General features: G+C 49.9%; 2 protein-coding genes across 2 annotated transcripts in view; one reads left to right on the top strand and one right to left on the bottom strand.

The window, feature by feature from the left end:
• The window catches only part of Efr3b (EFR3 homolog B), a 73577-nt gene extending 66762 nt beyond the window's left edge, over nt 1-6815 (top strand). The window contains exons 21-23 of the mRNA XM_090337347.1: nt 878-984; nt 2484-2533; nt 2901-6815. Of these exons, the coding sequence (XP_090193473.1) occupies nt 878-984; nt 2484-2533; nt 2901-3006 (263 nt within the window). The 3' untranslated portion in view covers nt 3007-6815. The remainder of the gene's footprint in view (nt 1-877; nt 985-2483; nt 2534-2900) is intronic.
• A 1499-nt stretch (nt 6816-8314) lies between these two features.
• Nucleotides 8315-11079, bottom strand: Pomc (proopiomelanocortin). The gene is made up of 2 exons (XM_090336202.1): nt 10943-11079; nt 8315-9045 (listed from the first exon to the last, which is right to left on the bottom strand). The coding sequence occupies exons 1-2, from the start codon at nt 11072-11074 to the stop codon at nt 8422-8424; spliced, it is 756 nt and encodes a 251-aa protein (XP_090192328.1). The 5' UTR covers nt 11075-11079; the 3' UTR covers nt 8315-8421.
• Nucleotides 11080-20838: the final 9759 nt, after the last annotated feature.

Here is a 20838-nt window from a genome sequence, read left to right as displayed (position 1 = left end):
ATGTCTTCCCTCTTGATGGAGGACAATATTGTTTTCCTGTGAACCCCTTTTACTGGCTGCTAAGGACAGCGTGAATCTTGTATCAGACAACCTCTTTTACTGGCTGCTAACAACAGCCAGTAATTTTGTGTAAATAATTTCTTTTCCTTTGGTGGAGTGTAACACAAAAGAAGAGTAAGAACAAGTTATTGAATAAGGGCAATCAACTGTAAAATGCAGGGTTACCTCACTCTTCAACATGGTTCAACCATCAAGTGCTCCCATTAAGAGAATTTTTTTGATGAAAAATTAAGCCCTTTATGGTTCTTTAATCCCTTTTCTATTTTGGTAATGAATAGTCTTCTGTGCTGCCTACCTAAACTGAGCACAGTGAACGTCAATTCCCCCTGCCCCAACTTCTGCCCCCCTTTTTCTGTCATTAACTCATTTTGAATGCATGTGACTATGCAAAGCCTTAAGTGGCTTCAGGCAGTCCAGTTCTAGGGAGAGCTTGTGTGTTGACTCTCACAGGCTGTCTGCCTTTTGTATTGTTGATGACATTTTTTCAATTGCTGTCAGAGTACTAAAGGGGAAAGCCATCCTAGGACCTTCTGTTCAAGAGTCCTCATGGCAGTGCAGCTACTTGAGACCTTCAAAGGCCAGCCAACAGCTCCACTTAAACTAGTGGTCAGTCATTAACAAGGAAAAGGGCTGATTCTCAGGCAGACCCAGGAAAAGGTCCAGTCTCTAGAATCACATTTCATTCCCTGGGCCCTCACCCCTTAGAGAACAGACTCTCCTAGAGCCCACCCACTTCCCTGCTCCTCAAGCCTCGCCCCTTCCTTACCAGTACGGGTGTGGGGAGGGACCTGAGCACTAATCCAGCTCTGTGTCACAGTGGACAGTGTAGCTGTTGAGGAGCAGGAACGAGAGCGGCGGCGACAGGTGGTGGAGAAATTCCAGAAGGCTCCCTTCGAGGAGATTGCAGCCCACTGTGGGGCCCGGGTGAGTGAGGTACCACAGGGTGTTTTCAAGAACCAGATGGGGGCCAGATTTGCATCTAGAGCAAGACTGGACTTAAAAGTTTTGGTCCTTTGTCCCCCAGAAGTTTGGAGTTTGATTCCAACACATTAAACAACTGTTTGCCCATGTCTTCCACTCCATAGCTCCTCAGAGCCAATGACTTTTGTCCCAGACCTCAGTGTATGTAAGGAGCAAGTGCTGCCAGGGAAACCAGGGCGAGATGATTGGAGACACAGTGCCTTTACTAGCTTGCTTTCTTCTGAGGGTAACTTGGTGAAGTTGGAGCCATTATGATGCCCACATTATGGAGCCATGGCGAAGTGTGTGATAAACGCTTGTAGCAGGGCCCTCCTCCAAGGGAGACGCCATCAGAGGGAGGGAGCCACAGACCTGAGAAGAGAGATTTGAAAGAGGGAGCCAGACAAATAGAGATGAGGACCGTGGCTACACACCAGGAAGTAGCTCAAGTGCATCTTGCAATTATTATAAAACAGAATTGTGAAGATTCACAATCTACAAACCTTTTCTGTCAATAACATACATATATTTGTATGTATTTTATATGTAGATGTGTGTGTAGATACTTTTTGTTTATGGCAGCCAAGGGTTTGAACTCACATTTGCTAGGCCAGCATTCTACCACTCGAGACATACTTGCAGCTCTGTTTTTTGCTGGTTATTTTTTTTTTTTTGCCAGACCTGGGGCATGAACTCAGGGCCTGAGCACTATCCTTGGGCTTTTTTCCCCCTCAAAGCTAAAGCTCTGCCACTTGAGCTACAGCACCACTTCCAGCTTTTTTTTCTATGGATGTGGTACCAAGGAATCAAACCCAGGTCTTTGTGCATGCTAGGCAAGCACTCTACCATTAGGCCAAACTCCCTGCCCTTCGCTAGTTATTTTTAAGATGGGGTCTTGATCCTGGTACCCAGGCTCTGGGTACTCAGTACCCTGAGTGACAACCTGTCTACTTTAGGCTTCTCATCACTGCTGGGATCACAGACATACTATGTCCAGCTTTCCTTTGTGGAGATGGAGTTTCCCATACTTTTCTGTCCAGGCTGGCCTGGATCCATGATCCTCTTAGTCTCAGCCTCTCAGGCATGAGCCAGTGGGCCCAGCTACACACACACACACACACACACACACACATTGCCCAGATTTGCTTCAGACTTAAGATCCTCCCGCCTCAGTCTTCTGAGTTCTGGGATTACAGGCATGTCACACGATGCTCAGCTTGTATTTTATATTTACGTATATTTATATATTTCCTATCTGTATAAAATGTAGGTTTCCTGGGCCTATGTCCTAACTTTACATCCCACCTTGATAGACAGACACTGCACATTTTATGGACTGCAGAGAAGCTTGTAGCTGGTTGCCTTCCAGAGTTTCTCCTACAGGGCATTCAATACTTCCTGTGGACATGTGGCCTGTGAGTTGGCATTGTGGGAGCCACACTCACTTCTCTCTCTGTGTTTAGGCCTCACTGCTGCAGAGCAAACTCAACCAGATCTTTGAGATCACCATCAGGTAAGTTGTGGCCCTGAGCAGACCTGCCTGTCCTTCATGAGACTCTCACACTGAGTCCTCCCACACCCGCCTTCTGCCCTCCCTTACCCTCCACAAACTCTAGATGAGGAAACAGAGATCAAAGGGGAAAAAGCTGGCCCAGTGAAGTATGAAGCAGGCTAGGGGTCCTAGTGTCCCAGGCTGATGGCTCTTGATTTCTAAAGTAGCGGTGTTGTCTGTGTAGAGACTTGACTGAGGCCTATGGAATGTCCAGGTCTCTGGTTCCTGTGCAAAGAGACATCAGCATGTGAGCTGTGTGTTGACTTGCTCTGGGGTGGGACCTCAGAATGCCAGCTTCACACCTTTCTTCTCCATATATCTCCCTCAGGCCTCCTCCAAGCCCATCAGGAGCCATCACTGCAGCCTACGGCCAGCCACAGAACCACTCCATCCCAGTCTATGAGATGAAGTTCCCCGATCTCTGTGTGTACTGAATTCCAAGAGCGGTCCTCCCTGGAGGAGGGACGAGGTCCTTTGGAGGGCTCACCCTCACATCTACCCCAACCACCTGGAAATCCAGCTGCAAGCTCTGATAAACTCAGTTCCCTTCGATGAGGGAACTTCCCTTGCTCAAGGTGGAGCCTCCAAGCCTTCTCTGGTCCTGGCAGAGGAAGATGGAGCTCCTACCTTTTCCTTGTCTTCCCTGACAGAGATCCCACCACCTGTCCTCTGGAGCCAAAAAACATCTCCCCTGTGCCCTTGTCTTCTCTACGGGCCTGAGAATCATGGGAGTGTCTCCAGAGGGAAGCCAAGAGGCCTGGGACTCCAGCCCAGTGTATGGAGAGAAGGTTTCCATTAGGGCTAACACTGTGGGGCTCATCAGTCACCTCCAGAGGAGGACAGTGGGTGAGGACTTGGTTAGTCAAAGGAAACCATAGATGGCACTTAGAGGAGCCAGGTAAGGAAGTGACAATATCAGGAGCTAGAAGATGGTGTCCTCTTACCCCACAATCCCCTTCCTCCCTAACTCAAGTCTCAGTATCTCTTCCTCTCTTGCTAGGCCTCCAGTTGTCTGTTTCTTACTATTATCAGTGAATGTTATGCTGTTAGGAGCTGGAGGTAGAGATACAGAAGGTGAGAGGAAGGAGAATGAAGGTCGAATGAAGGACAGGATGGGCAGGCCAAAGGATCCAGAAGGGCCGCTTCTCTCGACCTGGGTGGCTAGTGTCCTCTGGGACCTGCCTGCTGACTCGAGCACCAGTGTGGCCAGTTTTAGTCCCTCTGTAGCATCTTCTCATGGCCTTTGTTCAGAAGGGCCTTGCAGTGGCCTTCCCATGGCTTTCTGTTTTCTGGATGTCTCCCTATGTTGGTTGAGTTCTCTCTCCTTGGTGTCTTTCTTTCAAGGATCTGAAGATGTTTCCATAGCCTGTGGGTTGAGGGAAGGCAGAGCAGTGTAGTTGGTCCTAGGTGACTAGAAAGGGAGAAGTTCAGGGTCCCTGAGTGACCCGGCCAGAATCTCTTCCATGGGAAGTGGCCGGGTCAGGAAGAAGGGCGGGAAGAGCAGATGAATGGCCCTTTGGGACTGAAGGACATCAGACATCAATCTCTTGAATGTCCCATTTGAGGAAAAGGAGCGAGCCGCCGTAGCAAAATTATTTCTCCATTGTCTGCACAAAGTCAAGAACACTGGTGACAAGTGGCTTTGCTAGTGGCCTGGGGAGAGGCAGTGGAGACCTTTATGATTCTGGCTTTTGTTTGTCCTTAGTGCTGTCTAGTGTCCTGTGCCACTGGTGTTTGCCAAGAGCCTCTGACTCAGAGCCAGGCATTAGCAAGGCCACCAGCTGCTCTGATCCCCGCATCCTTTCCTGTCCTTCCTCGGGGTGCCTCTGCACCCCTGGGCACTATTGGCCGAATGTCACATGCACCTCCTGCAGGCGGGGTGCAGTGGTTCAGAGTGCTCCCTCCTCTGTCAGATTTCCCATAGCTTTCCAGAGCTGACATCACTCAGGAAGTTATGAATGCTCACATGTTCCCTCCCTGGAGAATGTACTCTTTTTTTTTTTTTTTTAGGAAAAGATTGTAAAGAAATTACTTGACCAAAAGGGCCCAGATCTTATCAGTGGGCCAGAATGGGGAGAGGATACCCTTAGATCAAACCCTGTACATGCCCCAGATTCCCAGTAAGAGCCTGATTGTTAGAACGTATGAGTCCATTTTCCAAAATCAGGAAAACCTAACGTGCAGTTCCTAAGGCATGCACACTAAATGTCATGGCGAGGAGATTGTTGGATCCCCATCCCTGTAGTCCCCTCATTAAGGATACAGCTCTTCTCCCATGGTTGCCACCTGGTCCTGCGAGTACATGGTTTCTGTATGGTCTGCATGCTCACAGATGCCTGCCTGAGGTCCTGCTTCCCAGGGTTTTCTGCCTATTTCTGTGGTTTTAGTCTTATACTCAACCCAACTTTACAAGCATGGACTTAGATTTCTCTTTATTATCTCTTTATTCTGAAGCCAAGTTTAAAATAGCTCTAAACATAGCTTTAATAATCCTTAAGGAAAATCTAAACATTGAGCCCCACAAACATATCTTTCCTCACCAATTATCCATCTTTTACCCCGTGCTCATCTTTTAGGAGATACTACTTTCTTGATTCCACATTAATTAGGGTCCTCATAACAATTTAACCCTGAGCATAGTTTGTGGAACCTGGTTCTATGACATGTGAGCCATTTCTAGAGACGTGCAGGTCTGTTCAGGCACCTCTGTTCCTCCCCATTCCTGGGGAGAGATAGAGAAGAAAAGACAAGGCTTCCGTTCAGTGGGGTACATTGCTGCTTCTTCTGTCCAGAGCAGCTTTTTCTTTATGCTATACTGTTGAGGAAAGATGCTGCATTTTTTTTCCAGTGAGCCTCTTTTCAGTTTCCAGTGTAGTCCACACTCAGTGAGCTATTGGTTCCTGCTGATGTGGAGTAGGATCTGGATCCTGCTCCGGATGCCTTAGAGTCGGAAGTTTAAGAAAATTAAATGGCACAAATTACATCACCCGATGAAAGGCCTGAGAGAGCTAGAATTTCAAAAGAAGAATCTGGTATCAAGTCCCATGGCCTACCTAGGTCATCTGGCAGCCTTTTTCCTCCCTCCTGTTTTATAAGCTCGAGCCCAGGGGAACTGGTGCCTGCCCCACCACCCCGCCAGGTCTCTGGCTTTGTGGGAATAGGCAGTGGGTATCCTAATGGTAGAATTGTTTAGGTGTGAATGATTTGATTCTGTTACTTTGGTTGAGTCATAAAAGTACATAAGTATCTGAGTGCCAGTGGCTCACGCCTGTAATCCTAACTATTCATGAGGCTGACATTTGGAGAATCCTGGTTTGAAACTAGCCAAGGCCCAAAAAAAGTGTAATATTCCATTCCCAAAATAAAAATAATCAACGAAAAGGAGGGCTGAGGCATAGCTCAATTGGTAGAACTAAAACAATTGAAGCAAGTGCAAGGCCCTGAGTTCAAACCCTGGTGCTTTCAAGATGGTGGCTGGCTGGTATGGGACTGTAAGGGAAAAACAAGAGCTGACTTGTTGGGCTATTACCTTTAAAGACAAAAGTGAAGTTATCTCATAACAGGACAGCTCAAAGACGGTATCTAGGTTGGAGCCAAAGCAGCATGTTACCTAGTAATTGGTTACTATAGCCCTGTGGTTACTATAGCCCTTTTCCCCAACATGGGTCTAGGTCTGGAGATTGCATAGGGACAATCATGGGCCCTGTCTTGGAGCCAGGCTAGGTAGGGGGAAGAAGAGGAAGGATTCTTTGGTTCTCCTCTAGGACAAGGCTATCTGATAGGTCCTCTCCTTCCAGGAGACCACGGGGCCTCCTGGACTCAGCACCTTCCCTTCTTAAGCTCTTCCTCCATGACTGTCGATTCTGGCCTATGGAGTGCAGAGTTACATGTTCACAAATGCTACAGCCTACATTGTAATGTGTGTGTCCATTTTAATTTTCATGGCCTGGCTGAGTGTGTGTTCTGTGTGTGTGCATGTGTGTAATGTAGTTCGTAGTTGCCAATATATGTATATAATAGCTGACATATTTATATGTGAGTGCAGAATTAGTGCCTGTGGCAGTTTTCTGTCTTTTAAACTTGTTGAATCAAATTCAAATTCTTTTTAGGGGAGGGGAGGGCAAGGAGGTGGAGGGAGCATGGGAAAGCTCTTAGCGAAATCATTCTTTAGGGCATTTAGTTGCAGTTTCCCAGTTAGCCTTCATTGTGCCCTTTCCAAATAAATGTTAATGTTGTCACCACATGGCTGGCTGCTTGGTTTCTTCAAAGCAAATGGTTTTTTGAAGATAAAAACAGAATCTTAAAATATCAACAAGGTACTGCTGACATTTTTCTACCCCCCCCCCCCCAGCCCTTGCTTCACCTGACTCTGAAGAAGAAGGGGAGGGAAAGGGTGCTGTCCAGATAGAAACTTGAGGCCAGCGCTCAGCTGGGTACATCCTCAGAAGGTCTCGGCCATTCTTCCTTCTGCTTCATTTCCTGTAAGCCACATGGCAGAAACCATAATAATTTGACCCTCAGGTTTGCCTCACACCAGGTCTTCCCTGGTTCAGTCCCTATTTTCTTTTCTTTTCTTTTTTTTTTTTTTTTTTTTGCCAGTCCTGGGCTTGAACTCAGGGCCTGAGCACTGTCCTTGAGCTTTTTCCTCAAGACTAGCACTCTACCACTTGAGCCACAGCACCACTTCCAGCTTTTTTCTATGTATGTGGTACCGAGGAATTGAACCCGGGTCTTCCTGCATGCTCAGCAAGCATTCTACCACTAGGCCAAACCCCCTGCCCAGTCCCTATTTTCTTGCATTGTAAATGCCCAGAGCATCAGAGCATCAGATATAGGGCAATATGTATATGTGCTATCAAATAAGAATGTTTCCCATCAGTTAATTTTTTTTTTTTTTTTGCTATTATCAGGGCTTGATAACTATGTCTCTCACTTTGTTTTCTTGCTCATGGCTGGTGTTCTACTACTTGAGCCACACTTTCAGCCCAGTATTTGCTGGTTTATTGGAGGTTGAGTCTTGTGGACTTCATCTGGGTTGGCTTCAAACCACAATTTTCCAGGTCTCAGTCTCCTGAGCTACTAACACCCAGCTTCTATCCAGCTTTCATATATGCCAGCCACTGATAAGTGTAAGCTAAGTTACATGTACGCGCATCCCTTATGGACATGTGGCTTACAAGCCTGTGATCCCAACGTGGTGAAAACACTAGGAGACCCAAGAAACATGACATCTGGCTTCTGTCCTTCAGATCCTGGAGTTTCCCTGAGAGGACAAGACTTGCATGCGTGATTATTTGGTATCCTAGCCAGGTAACATGCACTCCATTAGTGGAAACCCCTAAAATACACAGGGGTATGTAGCATGACTTGCCCAGTGGAGATGGACTTGAGGTGACTTAAGTTGGTATTTGGAGTGATGAGAAAAGGCAAAGCCTTCCAGGTAGTGATCAGTGAGACCAGCAAGAATCAGACAGAGCCTTCGTCCTGAGAAACAGGTTCAGTAAGAAGAGCTTGGTTGACAAGGAAGGGCCCTACTCTGCTGTGTTTGCAATGAAGACGGTGGGACATGAAGATGTTGGGTCTCAAAACTCATTTACTAAGAGAGAGGTGGGAGTATTTTCTTTCCACTTTCCCTACATCCAATGAGATGATTATCACCTGGACCACATGGAAGCCATGACGTTTGCTCTGATGGCTGCGAGGGTATTTGTTTTAATCCACAGAGTCGACATTGAGCCAGAGTCAGCTATGAAATTCAAAAGATTTTATTTCCTAACTACAAGGCAGCTTGAGGAGGCCGAAGGCCTGTCACACTACCCGGGGCTGAGAGGGGACAGGGTGCCGGCGGCTCACTGGCCCTTTTTGTGGGCGTTCTTGACGATGGCGTTCTTGAACAGCTTCACCAGGGGCGTGTGGCTCTTCTCGGAGCTCATGAAGCCCCCGTAGCGCTTGTCCTTGGGCGGGCTGCCCCAGCGGAAGTGCTCCATCTGGTAGGGCCGGTCGTCCCGCCCGGCCTCGGGCTCCAGGTCGGGGTCGCTGTCGTCGGGGCCCGCCAGCTCCCTCTTGAACTCCAGGGGGAAGGCCTCGGCCGACTCGTTCTCCGCGCCACTGGGGTACACCTTTACGGGGCGCCGCTTCTTGCCCACCGGCTTGCCCCAGCGGAAGTGCTCCATGGAGTAGGAGCGCTTGCCCTCGCGGGGGCTCAGCTCGGCGCCCTCGCCGCCGCGGAGCCCGACGCTGTCGAGGGGCAGCGGGACGCGGCCTTCGCCCGCCGCCACCTCTTCCTCACGTTTCTGCCCGGCGCCGCCATTGCTGCTGCTGCTGCTGCTGCTGTTCCGGCGGCCGAAGCGGTCCCAGCGGAAGTGGCCCATGACGTACTTCCGGGGGTTCTCGGCCAATGGCTGCTCGTCGCCGTTGCCAGGAAACACGGGCGTCTCGGCCGAGAGGTCTGGCTTGCAGGCCCGCAGGCACGCCTGAAAGAGCGAGAGCGAGAGCGCTGAGCGCCGAGCGAGCGGGGCGAGCCGGGCCCGCCGCCCCCCGCCCCCCCCGCCGCCCCCCGCCGTCCCCGCCGCCCCCCTCTCCCGAGGCTTCCATCAGGCCGCTTCGGGGGAGGGGGCGGCGGGCCTCGCCGGCTCCTCATCCTGGGCGGAATCAGGAGGCCGCCAGGCCGCAGGTGGCCACGCGGCCGTGGCTCCTGCCCCTCCTCCCGGGCCCTGCATGCATTGTAGGTGCCATGATTCCCCAGGGAGGAATTGCGAGCGGATCGCCGCTGTGAGTACTTGACACTGAGTCCGTACGGCTCGGGATCAGGGTTGGAAGGTGAGAGACACCCGCGCCGTGGATTTCGAGGCTCTGCATGTTCGACACTTCCTCGCGTGCCACCCCAGGGATCCGCAAACCTACTTCGCGCCTCCAGCCCAGCCCCGCCTGTGCACTGTGACGCGCAGCTTTCCAGCACTCAGTGCGCCGTTCGGGCTGAGTCTTGTATCTTGAGAACGGATTCCCTCATACCTTCCCTTGGTCACTTCTGGGACCAGAGATGGTTCTTCTGCCACCTCATTTTGACTAAAGGCAGGGGCGGGAAGCCAGAGTTGTTTCCACGGAGCCAGGGTTTCTACTACCAGTCCATAGAGGAATCAGCTGAGGTACATATTTGCTTAGGAAAATGGCCCATAGACTGCAACCTTGAGTCATTCGGTGGCTTGGGAACGACCGAGGAGAAAACAGAGGATCCCACTGAGTCTGTTGAGTTGGAATTTAGAATTCTAACACTGCTAAATGCTAACTGTGGAAGATGAGAACAATGTAATTTAGGCTCCCTGTTCTTCCTCAAATAATGAAACAGGAAGCTGAGAGATGAAAGAACCTGGCCAAGGTCATTGATCAAGGCTTATTGGTGACAGAAGTGGAGCTAGAACCCATGAGCTGTATGTAACAGGGCTCCCTTCCTGACGAGATCTTAACAAAAGAAGCTATGCAGTGAGTATCTTTTGGGGCTTCCTGAAGTAGAACTCATAGAATCCCCCCAGGCTTCTTGTTTCTACTTTATATTATACATAGAACCTGCTCTGCGTCTGAAAAGAAGTCTCTCTCATCACTTAAATCCATTTACTCCATTGACAAAACACACAAGCTACAGGGTTGGATATTCCATTTTGATTTGGCAGGTGCTGGGCACACATCGACATGGCAAGCACACACAAACATATGCACATACCCATTCAGAACTTGTGGTGGCCTGACGCAATGGGCCTTGACATACTGGGAAAATGGAAATCAGACAGCAGAAAACCAGTCCTCCAAGACCATGAGACATTTTGGTACTAGCTACCAAGAAAGTGGTACCTTTGGGGCCCGAGGGTGTGGCTCAGTAGTAGAGTCCTTGCCTAGTATGTGTGAGACCCTGGGGTTTGATCCCTAGTACTAAAAGGAATAAAAGATCTTTCCTTATCCTTCTAGTCTTCCATTAGTGGAGATACCTTTCTGGCTTTTTAATTGACAGTAGATAAAAGGAGAAGAAATACAGAGTGAAAACCATGAAATGAGGCTATTATAATTTGGAGGTCAAATAGAATTAGTTGAAAGAGCAATTATTGTTGATGTGGCATTAACTAGTTCAAATGGGCTCTATAGAAGATACATGAGGAGCAGGGATAATCAAATTGTGGACCAACCCATCTCTTCCCAGCAGCTTCCTCCTCTCATCGGTGCAATTCTAAATCCATGGCAAAGTTCAGCTCCTGTCCTGAGTTACCCAATCAATGGGGAATATATATTCCCTTCCCCACACCCTTTTCTTTTGAGCTTTCCCAGCATTAGTCCCCTCCGGTGCCCACACCAGGTGGCATCCATGACCCACCATGAACATACCAGCAGATTGCTTTCCGTGGTAAGGTCCTGACACTGGCTACTCTCCAGACACCAGCCACGCACTTCCATGGAGGCCTGAAGCAGCAAGGCCAGCAGCAGGGCCCCTGAACGACTGTAACAGGACCTCGGCATCTTCCAGGCTGAGGCTCTGCAGAAGCAAACAAGTTGGTGGGACCCCTGCAGAGAACAGAACAATGTTGGCCAGTCCCCAGGAAGAACTGTGAGCCAACATTAACAACACTCACTTGTGGAGTCCAAGGCTTTTTGAGGACAGGAGTGATGCCGAGAAGGGAGCTGTGGGAGGTGAGAAGGGAAATGGGACTTGAGACAACTGTGGACCATTTTCCTTTTATCTCTGGTTTCCTATTCACTCTATTTCCTAATCACCCCTAAGGTGATTAGGGCTAGAAGCTATTTGGGATCACTTGATCCAGGCCTTCATGCGTATGAGATAGGAAAAATTGAAGCCCATGGGAGAGAGAATTGCTTTCACGTTCATGACAGGGAAAGCTAAGTTTTAGAGTTTCTAGCACAGAGCTTTCTTGCCTGTCGTAGAGGCAGTAGTTCTGACACTCCATATATAAGGGGTGAGAGTAACTTGAGAAAGAAAAAGGAAGCCGGGAGCAGTGGCTCACACCTATAATCCTAGCTACTCAGAGGGCTGAGATCTGAGGGTCACGGTTCAAAGCCAGCCCGGGGAACTAAATAACAGGAGACTCTTATCTCCAATTAATCACTAGAAAACAGGAAATGGGGCTGTGGCTCAAGGGATAGGGTGGCCTTGAGCTGAAGAGCTCAGGGACAGGGCGGCAGCCTTGAGCTGAAGAACTCAGTGGCAGCGCCCGGGCCCAGAGTTCAAGTCCCACAACCCACCAAAAAAAAAAAGGACTGAATTCCTTCTCAGGATGCTCGCCCTGCCCCCCAAGGATCCTTTCACCTCTCTAAAACTGTTGGCAATGAGTACTGGGTTTGCATAAAAAGCAATAAGACTTTCCCCACAAATCGCTCAGGTGAGCATCACTTCCCAAACCCCACTAACTATGGAGAGGCTTACTCTCTCTTTATGATACTGGAGGTTGAAGCTAGGGCCTTGTATGTACCACTAAGCTACCTACCAGCTCTTGGTCTTGCTTGCTTGCTTGCTTGCTTGCTTTTGCCAGTTAGTTCTGGGGCTTGAACTCTGGGCTGGGGCATTGACCCTGAGTTTCTTTTGCTTAAGGCACTCGACCATTTGAGCCACAGTGCCACTTACAGCCTTTTGAGAAGTTTATTGAAGATAAAAAAAAAATCTTACAGAGTTTCCTGCCTGGACTGATTTTGAACTACGACCCTTGGATCTGAGCCTCCTGAGTAGCTAGGATTGCAGGCATGAGCTACTGGTGCCCGGCTTGGAGAGATTTGTTTTTAGAGCTGATGCCTGTTCTCTGAAACTGGCTCCTCTGGATACAGACTTCTTGTTCCCTAGGTCTTTCAAGTATCTGGATTTGGAGGCATAGATGTTAGTTAGGGAGAGTGATGGAGAGAAAGACTGGAAGGGAGCTATCTGCAGTGTGAATAAACACTGAAGATACTATTGGAGAATCCAGGAAGTACATTTGAGTGGAGGATGGCATCAGGGGACCAGAATTCAGGGCAGCAAACCCATGTTCCCTTTGTCCCCAGTGGCCTAGTCCTTTCCCAACACCTCTAGCTCTTATATTGCCACGTTTCTTCCCATGCAGAGGAGCCCCTGAAGCCATCCCATCCTGTAATCAGCTCACTACCAGTTCTACAATTGATTTGGCATTCAGAAGATCTTCTCCAAGAGCTTTTAGAAATATCATTAGATGAGAAAAATAATTCACATTACAGTATAGATGATTCAGTATCTTGTCACACTTAATGAACATTTGAGTTATGCAATAAAGTTGCCCGAAAGAAATAGTTCACTTAGAGAGGTGTGGGCTGAGTCTTTTTTCAGAAGAGAGACTTTTGGAAGGAAGTCTCCCTGGCCTCATTGCCTCTGCCAGGAAGCCACTTCCTTCTCTCTGTCCCACCTGCCAGATTCCCCAAGAGCTGGGTCCCCTCAGGACTAGCTGCCAGACATCTGCTGAGTGTTTCCAGAGAAGCCATTAGATGGCGCTGGTAGCCACGAAGCTGGCCTGGCAGCACCTAAGCCCAAGGGGCATCGAGGGGAGTGTGGTCAACCTGGCTGGCACCTAATCAGGGACAGACAGCTTCTGTTGTAGCCTGCTGACCTTCCAGTTCAAATAGGCAGCACCAACTTGGTGGTCAAGCCAATTCCATCAAAGCACTGAGATCATCTATTACATACAGCGCTGCAACACACCCAAATATTATTGGAGAAGCAGGTGGGGGGGGGGGTCAAGTAACTAGTATAAAATCTATCCGTAGAATAAAAATTAAATGAGACAGGCGTGAGTCTCCTCAACTGCATGTCATTTCTCCCCAATGCTGGTCCTTGTGGTACGGCCTGCTTGCCTAAGGCTCTACACCCTGTCTTCAAGCCTTCCTGAGAAGCCCCAGAGAGCATTTCCTCGCCTCCCGTGCCCCACTGGCCGTGCTGTAAATCACACTACTGTTCCCGCTCCCTTCCCTTCCCACAAATCCTCTTCCATATGTAAAAAGTCAAATGGTTAGCGGGGCACAGTGGCTCACCCCTGTAATCCTAGCTACTCAGGAGGCTGAGATCTGAGGATCAAGGTTCAAAGCCAGCCCGGGCACAAAAGGACCTGAGACTCTTATCTCCAATTAACCAAGGGTAGGGTGGTAGCCTTGAGCTGAAGAGCTCAGGGACTGCGCCCAGGCTGAGTTCAAGCGCCAGGACCCACACACACACACACACAAAAAAAGTCAAATGGTTGCCTGAAAGTAACTAAGGTTTTGCTGTGTCTTTTTCCATCTTACTGCAACGAACGAGGATATTTATGTCATTTTTTTAAAAATTAACGTAAGAAATAACATATGTGGGGGGTTTTGTCAAGAAGCGGAGACATGGTTTCCTCTCCGCGCCTGCAGTGCAATGCTTCAAGTCCTGTACTACCTGCAGGGAAGTTAGGTCCGTGCGTGCCGTCCACGGCCGGAGCCGGGAAGGTGTTCAGGACCGCGGACAGCGCCGGCGGCCCCGGCTCGGCACCCGCCGCCCCGCGGGGCCACCTCGGGGACGCGAGCCGGCCGGAGGGTCGGAAGCCGGGCGGGGACGCCCTGTCGGGACGGGGGGTTCCCTTCTCCCCCGGCCCCTTCCACCTTCGTCTTCGCTACGGTCGGGGCGGCTGCCCTCGAAGAAGTGACAACGCGACCGGTGTTGGAGGAGCTCTGGGGGCGCGGCCGAGCGCAGCAGCACGCTCACCGAGTTCGCCGGGACGGACGATCGCCGCGGCCGAGGTCCCGGGCAGGGTCCGGCGCCGGGCGCCCTTACCTGCGGCGGGGGACGCTGCGCGGGGCTCCGGGGCGCGGGTGCTGGGCGGCCGCTCCGGCGCTGGGCCCCGCTCCCTCCGCCGCCGCCGCCGCTGGGTCCGGGCGGCTGTCCCCCGCCTTATATCCCCGCGGGGTGGGCGCCGCCGGACGCGCCCTCCCGGCAGCGCAGCCGCTCTGGGGCCGGGCGAGGGGGGCCGCGCGCGCCGAGGGGGCTTCCAGCTGCCGCGGGCGCGTCCTGCCCGCCGCGCACCTGCCCCACCTGCCCGCGCCGCAGGAAAGAGCTTAATTAACGAAGGGGCCCGCCGCCCGCTCAGGACGGGGAGAGGCTTAGCACCCCGGTGCGGGCCGGGCCAGCCCGCCTCCCCCCGAGGTCCGGAAACCCGGGCGGCACCCGCCTCGCCGGCCCCGTGGAGGTGAATCCCACGCCCGCCCCGCCCCGGGGGCACCGCGACGCCTGAGCTGCCCCCGGCCTCTGGGGCCCGGGGCAGGTTGGGCTGGGGGGCTGCTCCCCAGGGCCTAGCCCAGGACACGACGCCAAGGAAAAGCCGCCCCCCCCCCGTGCGCCCTGAGTGGGGAGCTGCTGAAGGCCTGGCGCCACGGCCAGGAGCTGGGTCCTCACACAACCTTCCGCTCCTGGCCCGGCCCAGGGGCTCCACGTGGCGCTAGGCTTCCAAGACTGACTCCAGAGAAGAGGACAGGACTGGAGCCTACCGTGGAGGAAGCCATCCGAACCTGAAGAAAGAAGCAAAACCCGAGCAGGGCGCAGATGGCACACCTCTGTGATCCCAGCTCAGGAGGCTGAGAGCTGAGGGCCCTGGCTCAAAGCCAGAACCAGGCAGCAAAGCCTGTCAAATTCTTATCCCAAAGAACCACCAAAAAGCCCAAAGCAGAACTGTGGTTCAGCGGGTAAGAGCACCAGCATTGAAAGAAAACGTTAAAGAACAGCACCCAGTTCAAGCCCCAGTACTGGGCATAAAAAAGTAAAAGGCTGGGAATGTGGCTTAGTGGAAGAGAGCTTGCCTGGAGCACATGCCTCTGACTAAAATTAATAGACATCACCCCTGTGTTCTAGTAATGTGGTGAGTTGTTATTACAGCGTTAAGTTTTGAACATAGAACCTCAATTGGATCATGGTGTTTTCTCCTCATGTGGTAGTGAATTAAATTTGCCCTAGTCAAGACTTTTGCATCTATATGCATGAACCCGACCTGCAAGTTTCCTTTCTAGTGGAACCTTGTCAGATTGTCGCATCAAAATGATGATGTCCTCATAAATGAGTTACAAATTCCTGCCCTTCCTACGTAACTCCAAATCCTTTCATTTATTGGCTTAAATTCGTTTATCCTTAGCTTCTTTTTGTCTGAGTGTGGACAGAATCTGTACATATGTAACTATGTAGTTTTTTTTCCTGTCCGCTATTGGAAATTTGTGTCCTCTCTTTTTTTCGATTGGTTTTCTTAGAAGCTTATCGATTTTATTTTATCGATTTTGTTTTGGTGGTGGTGGTGGTTGTCGTGGGACTTGAACTCTGGCCTGGGCATTGTCCCTCAGCTCAAGGCTACCCCAACCACTTGAGCCACAGCATCACTTCCCGTTTTTTTATTGGTTAACTGGAGATAAGAGTCCATGGAATTTAGTGCCCCAGCTGGCTTTGAACCTTGATCCTTACATCTCAGCCTCCTGAGTAGCTAGGATTACAGGTGAGAACCATCTCGCCCACCTTTTATTAATCTTTTATTTGAGTTAACTTTGGTACTGCCCATTTTCCATATTGTAGGTACACTTTTTCCAGTTTTCAAAAGTTCTGGTCTTTATTTCTTACCTACTATGTTTCAAAGGGGTTTGTTTATTGTGTTATTTTCAACTTTCTGAAGTACTGATCCTTGTGCTTGTTAGGTTGGCATTCTGCCACTTGAACTACACTATTACCTTCTCCTTTTTTTGCTTTATGTTTGAGTAAGGTTTTATGATTTTGTCTGGGGCAAGTCTCATCCTACTAGGACCACCCTTTACAGCTGGAGTTACAGATGTGAACCACTGCACCAGCTGTTTATTGTTTGAAGTGACGTCTAGAGAGGTTTTTACCTGAGCCAGCCTTATCACTCTCCTCCCAATTTCCACCTCCTTAGTAGCTAGGATTACAAGTTTGAGCCACTGTGACCACCTCTTTCTTATACTCTTGGATATTAAGTAGATGCTTTTATTTAGATCCTTGATATCCGATCATTCTGTTTTTTTATTTTATTTTAATTTAATTTTGCCAGTGCTGGGGACTGACCTCAGGGCCTGAGCACTGTCCTTGGGCTTTTCTCAAGTCTAGTGCTCTAGCACAGCACACTTCTGGCTTTTCTGTGTATGTGGTATTGAGGAATCAAACCCTAGTCTTCGTGCATGCTAGGCAAGCACTCTAACATTAGGACAAACTCCCAGCCCCTGTTTTTTGTCATTGTTGGTTTTGTTGTTGTTGTTGTTGTTTTGTGCTAGTCCTGGGGCTTGAACTCAGGGCACTGTCCACAGACATTTTTTGCTCAAGGCTAGCACTCTGCCACTTGAGCCACAGGGTCACTTCTGCGTTTTTCTGTGTATGTGGTACCAAGGAATCTAACCCAGGACTTTGTGCATGCTAGGCCAACACTCTACCATTATGCTACACTTCTGGCCCCCAATCATCATTCTTTTTTTGCATATGTCAATATGACCATTAATCTCTTTCTAGGTTTGAGTTGGATTCCACAAGGTTTTTGTTTTCCCTAATAATTAGCTTACATTGGCTGTACAGGGTCACAGTTTTGTAATTTTTTTTACCATTTACTCAAAATATCTTCAAATAGCAAAGTTTTTTTTTTTGGCCTGTGAAGTATTACAAAATGTTCTGGTTACTTTCCAGACTGTGGGCATTTTAATGACATTTTGTGTGTAACCCATTCCTGGGGCTGGGTGCTGTCCCTCAGCTGTTTTTGCTCAAGGTCCAAGTCCTACCATTGGAACCACAGCTCCACTTCTGACTTTTGGGTGCTTAATAGGAGTCTCACAGACTTTGCTGCCTGGGCTGGCTTTGAACTTGGAGCCTCAGATCTCAGTTTCTTGAGTAGCTAGGATTATAGACTTGAGCCACCAGTGCCAGCTTCGAATTGTGCCCTTCCTCCCTTCCTTCCTTCTTTCCTTCTTTCCTCCCTTCCTTCCTCCCTTCCTCCCTCCCTTCCTCCCTTCCTTCCTCCCTTCCTTCCTCCCTTCCTCCCTTCCTTCCTCCCTTCCTTCCTCCCTTCCTCCCTTCCTCCCTTCCTCCCTTCCTCCCTTCCTTCCTCCCTTCCTCCCTTCCTTCTTCCCTTCCTCCCTTCCTTCCTCCCTTCCTCCCTTCCTTCCTCCCTTCCTCCCTTCCTTCCTCCCTTCCTCCCTTCCTTCCTCCCTTCCTTCCTCCCTTCCTCCCTTCCTTCCTCCCTTCCTCCCTTCCTTCCCCTTCCTTCCTCCCTTCCTTCCTTCCTCCCTTCCTCCCTCCCTTCCTCCCTCCCTTCCTCCCTTCCTTCCTCCCTTCCTTCCTTCCTCCCTTCCTCCCTCCTCCCTTGTCTTCCTGCTTTACTTCGTTTTTTCTTTCTTTCCTTCCTTGCTTCTCTTTCTTTTCTTTTCTTCTTTCTTCCCTTCTTGATTTACTCTCTTTGTCTTTCCTTTCTCTTTTCCTTCCTTCTTTCTTTTCTTTCATCTTTCTTCTTTTGACAGTGTCTTACTGCGAAGCCCAGTCTGACATGGAACTTGTGATTTTCCTGCCTTAGGCTCCCAAGTGCTTCTCCATGCCCAGTTTTTTAGTTATGTTTTTTAAAGCAATTCTGAGCGTGATTCCCCTGTCGTCAGAGAACATACTCTGTGTGATTTCAGACTTCAGACATTGTTCGGGGTTTGCCTAATGGGTGAGCATGTGGTCCCCTTTGACCAGTGTTTCCCAGCGCTTCTGAAGAATGCGCTCCCTGTGGTTGCTCACAGTCTATGTCCCTCCTATAGCTGTCCCCTCTCTACTCGTTTGCTGTCTATTCTATTAGTGAGAAAAGTATGTCTTTTACTCCCTCCATTATTTTGGAGGATTTCTTTCTCCCTTCGGCCCTGGTAGAAAAACAAAACCATTCTTTCTAGAAGCCTGATGGTGCACCGGGGACAGTGGTGGAGGATGATGCGGGATGAAGGCTAAAGGCTGCCAAGAGCGGGGTGCTGGTGTTCACACAGGTAAATCCAGCTGCTCAGGAGGCTCACATCTGAGGACTGTGGTTCCAAGCCAGTCTGGGCAAACAAATCTGAGCGAATCTTATCTCCAATTAATCATCAAAAAGCCAGAAATGGAGTTGTGGAGCGCACATGGTACAGCCTTGAGCAAAAAAGTTAAGGATCAGCGCCCAGGTCCTGAGTTCAAGCCCCAGTGCCAGCACAAAGAAGAAAGAAAAAAGAAGGAGGGAAAAAAAGAAGGAGAAGAGAAAGAGAAAAGGAAGCCAAGTTTCAATGGCTCATGCTGGAACAGTCAATCAGTCAATCGATCAACCAGTTAATCAATCAATAAAGGCTTGAACTCCAGGCCTTGCACTCTCACTTACCTTTTTCATTCAAGGCTGGTGCTGCTCCACTTGAGCATACCTCCACGTCTGGATTTTTACTACTTACTTAGAGATAGAATTTCAGGGCTTTGAGCTGGGAGTGTGGCCTAGTGGTAGAGTGCTTGCCTAGCATGCACAAAGACCCGGATTTGATTCCTCAGTACCGCATATGTAAAAAAGGCCGGAAGTGGTGCTGTGGCTCAAGTGGTAGAGCTCTAGCCTTGAGAAAGTCCAAGGACAGGGTTCAGGCCCTGAGCCCAAGCCCAGGACTAGGGGGGCGGGGGGCGGGGGAGATGGAAGCTAGGTATGGTGGCTCATGCCTGTAATCCTAGCTACTCAGAAGGCTGTGATCTGAGGATCAAGGTTCAAAGCCAGCTAAGGCACTAAAGACTGAGAGACTCTCATCTCCAATTAATCACTAGAAAATGGGAAGTGGGGCTGTGGCTCAGGGGTAGGGTGGTAGCCTTGAGCTGAAGCGCTCAGGGAAAATGCCCAAGCCCAGAGTTCAAACCCCATGACCCACAAAAAAAAAAAAAAATTCTGTAGACAGATCAGCCCTGGCTGGCTGGCTTTGAACTGTAATCCTCAGATTACAGGATTGCAGGTGGGACTGTACCGATCTCAAAAGTTTGTCTTCCACTCAATCTCTGCTTGTCATTTGGATTCAATGAAGGAGTACATAGAAAGCTCTCAGAACAGGGCCGGGAGTTTGGCCTAGTGGAAGAGTGCTTGCCTGGCACGCACAAAGACCCAGGTTCAAGTCCTCCGTACAACATACATAGAAAGCCCAAGGACAGTGCTCAGGCCCTGAGTTCAGGCTACAGGACCTGCAAAAAAGAAGGAGGATAAAAGGAAGAGGAAGAAAGCTCTCAGAACAGGACCTGGTTCCCAATTAGCCCTGCAAGTGCCAGCTCCATCCTCAACATTATAGGAGAAAGGAACATGGCAGAGGAGAGAGGAAGGAAGAAGAAAGGAAGGGAATAGGGGAAGAAGGAAGGAAGGGAGAGAAAAGAGAGGGAGGGGAGGGGCAGGTAAGAATAATGAAGGTAGAAAAGGAGAAAGGGGGAGAGGAAGGAAGAAAAGGGAAGGATGGTGAAAAGGGAAAAGAGGAGGAAGGGAGGAAAGGAAGGACAAGAAGGAGGAAAGAAGGAGGCAAAGAACGATGGAAGGAAGGGTCTTTTAGCTGAGTCCATCTGGAAACCTTGAGTGTGAGGCCCCAGTTGGCAGCCTGGATGCTCAGGCTGGGAAGTGCCCCAACCCTGCCTGCAGCCATGCCAGGTGCTGTGGGCAAGGATGAGAGCTGCCCTCGTCATCCCAGCTTCTCACCTTTGAGGGTTTAATTGGAAAAAAGATGTCACCAAGGTGTGAGTGCATTACAGAGGCAGGTGCAGAGGTGACCTGCTTAGGGGAGGTAAAGGGCTGAGAAGACACAAAGGACAGGTGGCAGAGCCCATGCCAGGCAGGAGACAGCCCACAAAGTGGACCACCTTTCTCTCAGCCTCCAGGGTGGGCCAGCACTGGGGACATTTCACTAGAAGAGGAATTTTTCACTGAGAAACTGAACTGAGGGTGTTGTACAGCAAGAAAACAAAGAAACATGGGGCCAGGAGTTTGGCCTAGTGGTAGAGTGCTTGCCTAGCATGCACAAGGACCCAGGTTCAATTCCTCGATACCACATACATAGAAAAGCCAGAAGTGGTGCTGTGGCTCAAGTGGTAGAGCTCTAGCCTTGAGGAAAGCCCAAAGACAGTGCTCAGACCCTGAGTTCATTCCCTAGGACTAGTCAAAAAAAAAAAGAAAAGAAAACAGAAACCACATTTTGAGAGGTCGAATTGGGAGTCTTTATTAAAAGGTCAGAAAATGCAAGTGGACTCTTGTCCCAGAGGTCTGCAACCCAGTGAATAC

This window comes from Megascapheus bottae, chromosome 7 (assembly GCF_031878675.1).
Source record: "Megascapheus bottae isolate mThoBot1 chromosome 7, mThoBot2.hap1, whole genome shotgun sequence".
NCBI lineage: Eukaryota > Metazoa > Chordata > Mammalia > Rodentia > Geomyidae > Megascapheus > Megascapheus bottae.
This window is presented reverse-complemented; position numbering and strand designations above follow the sequence as displayed.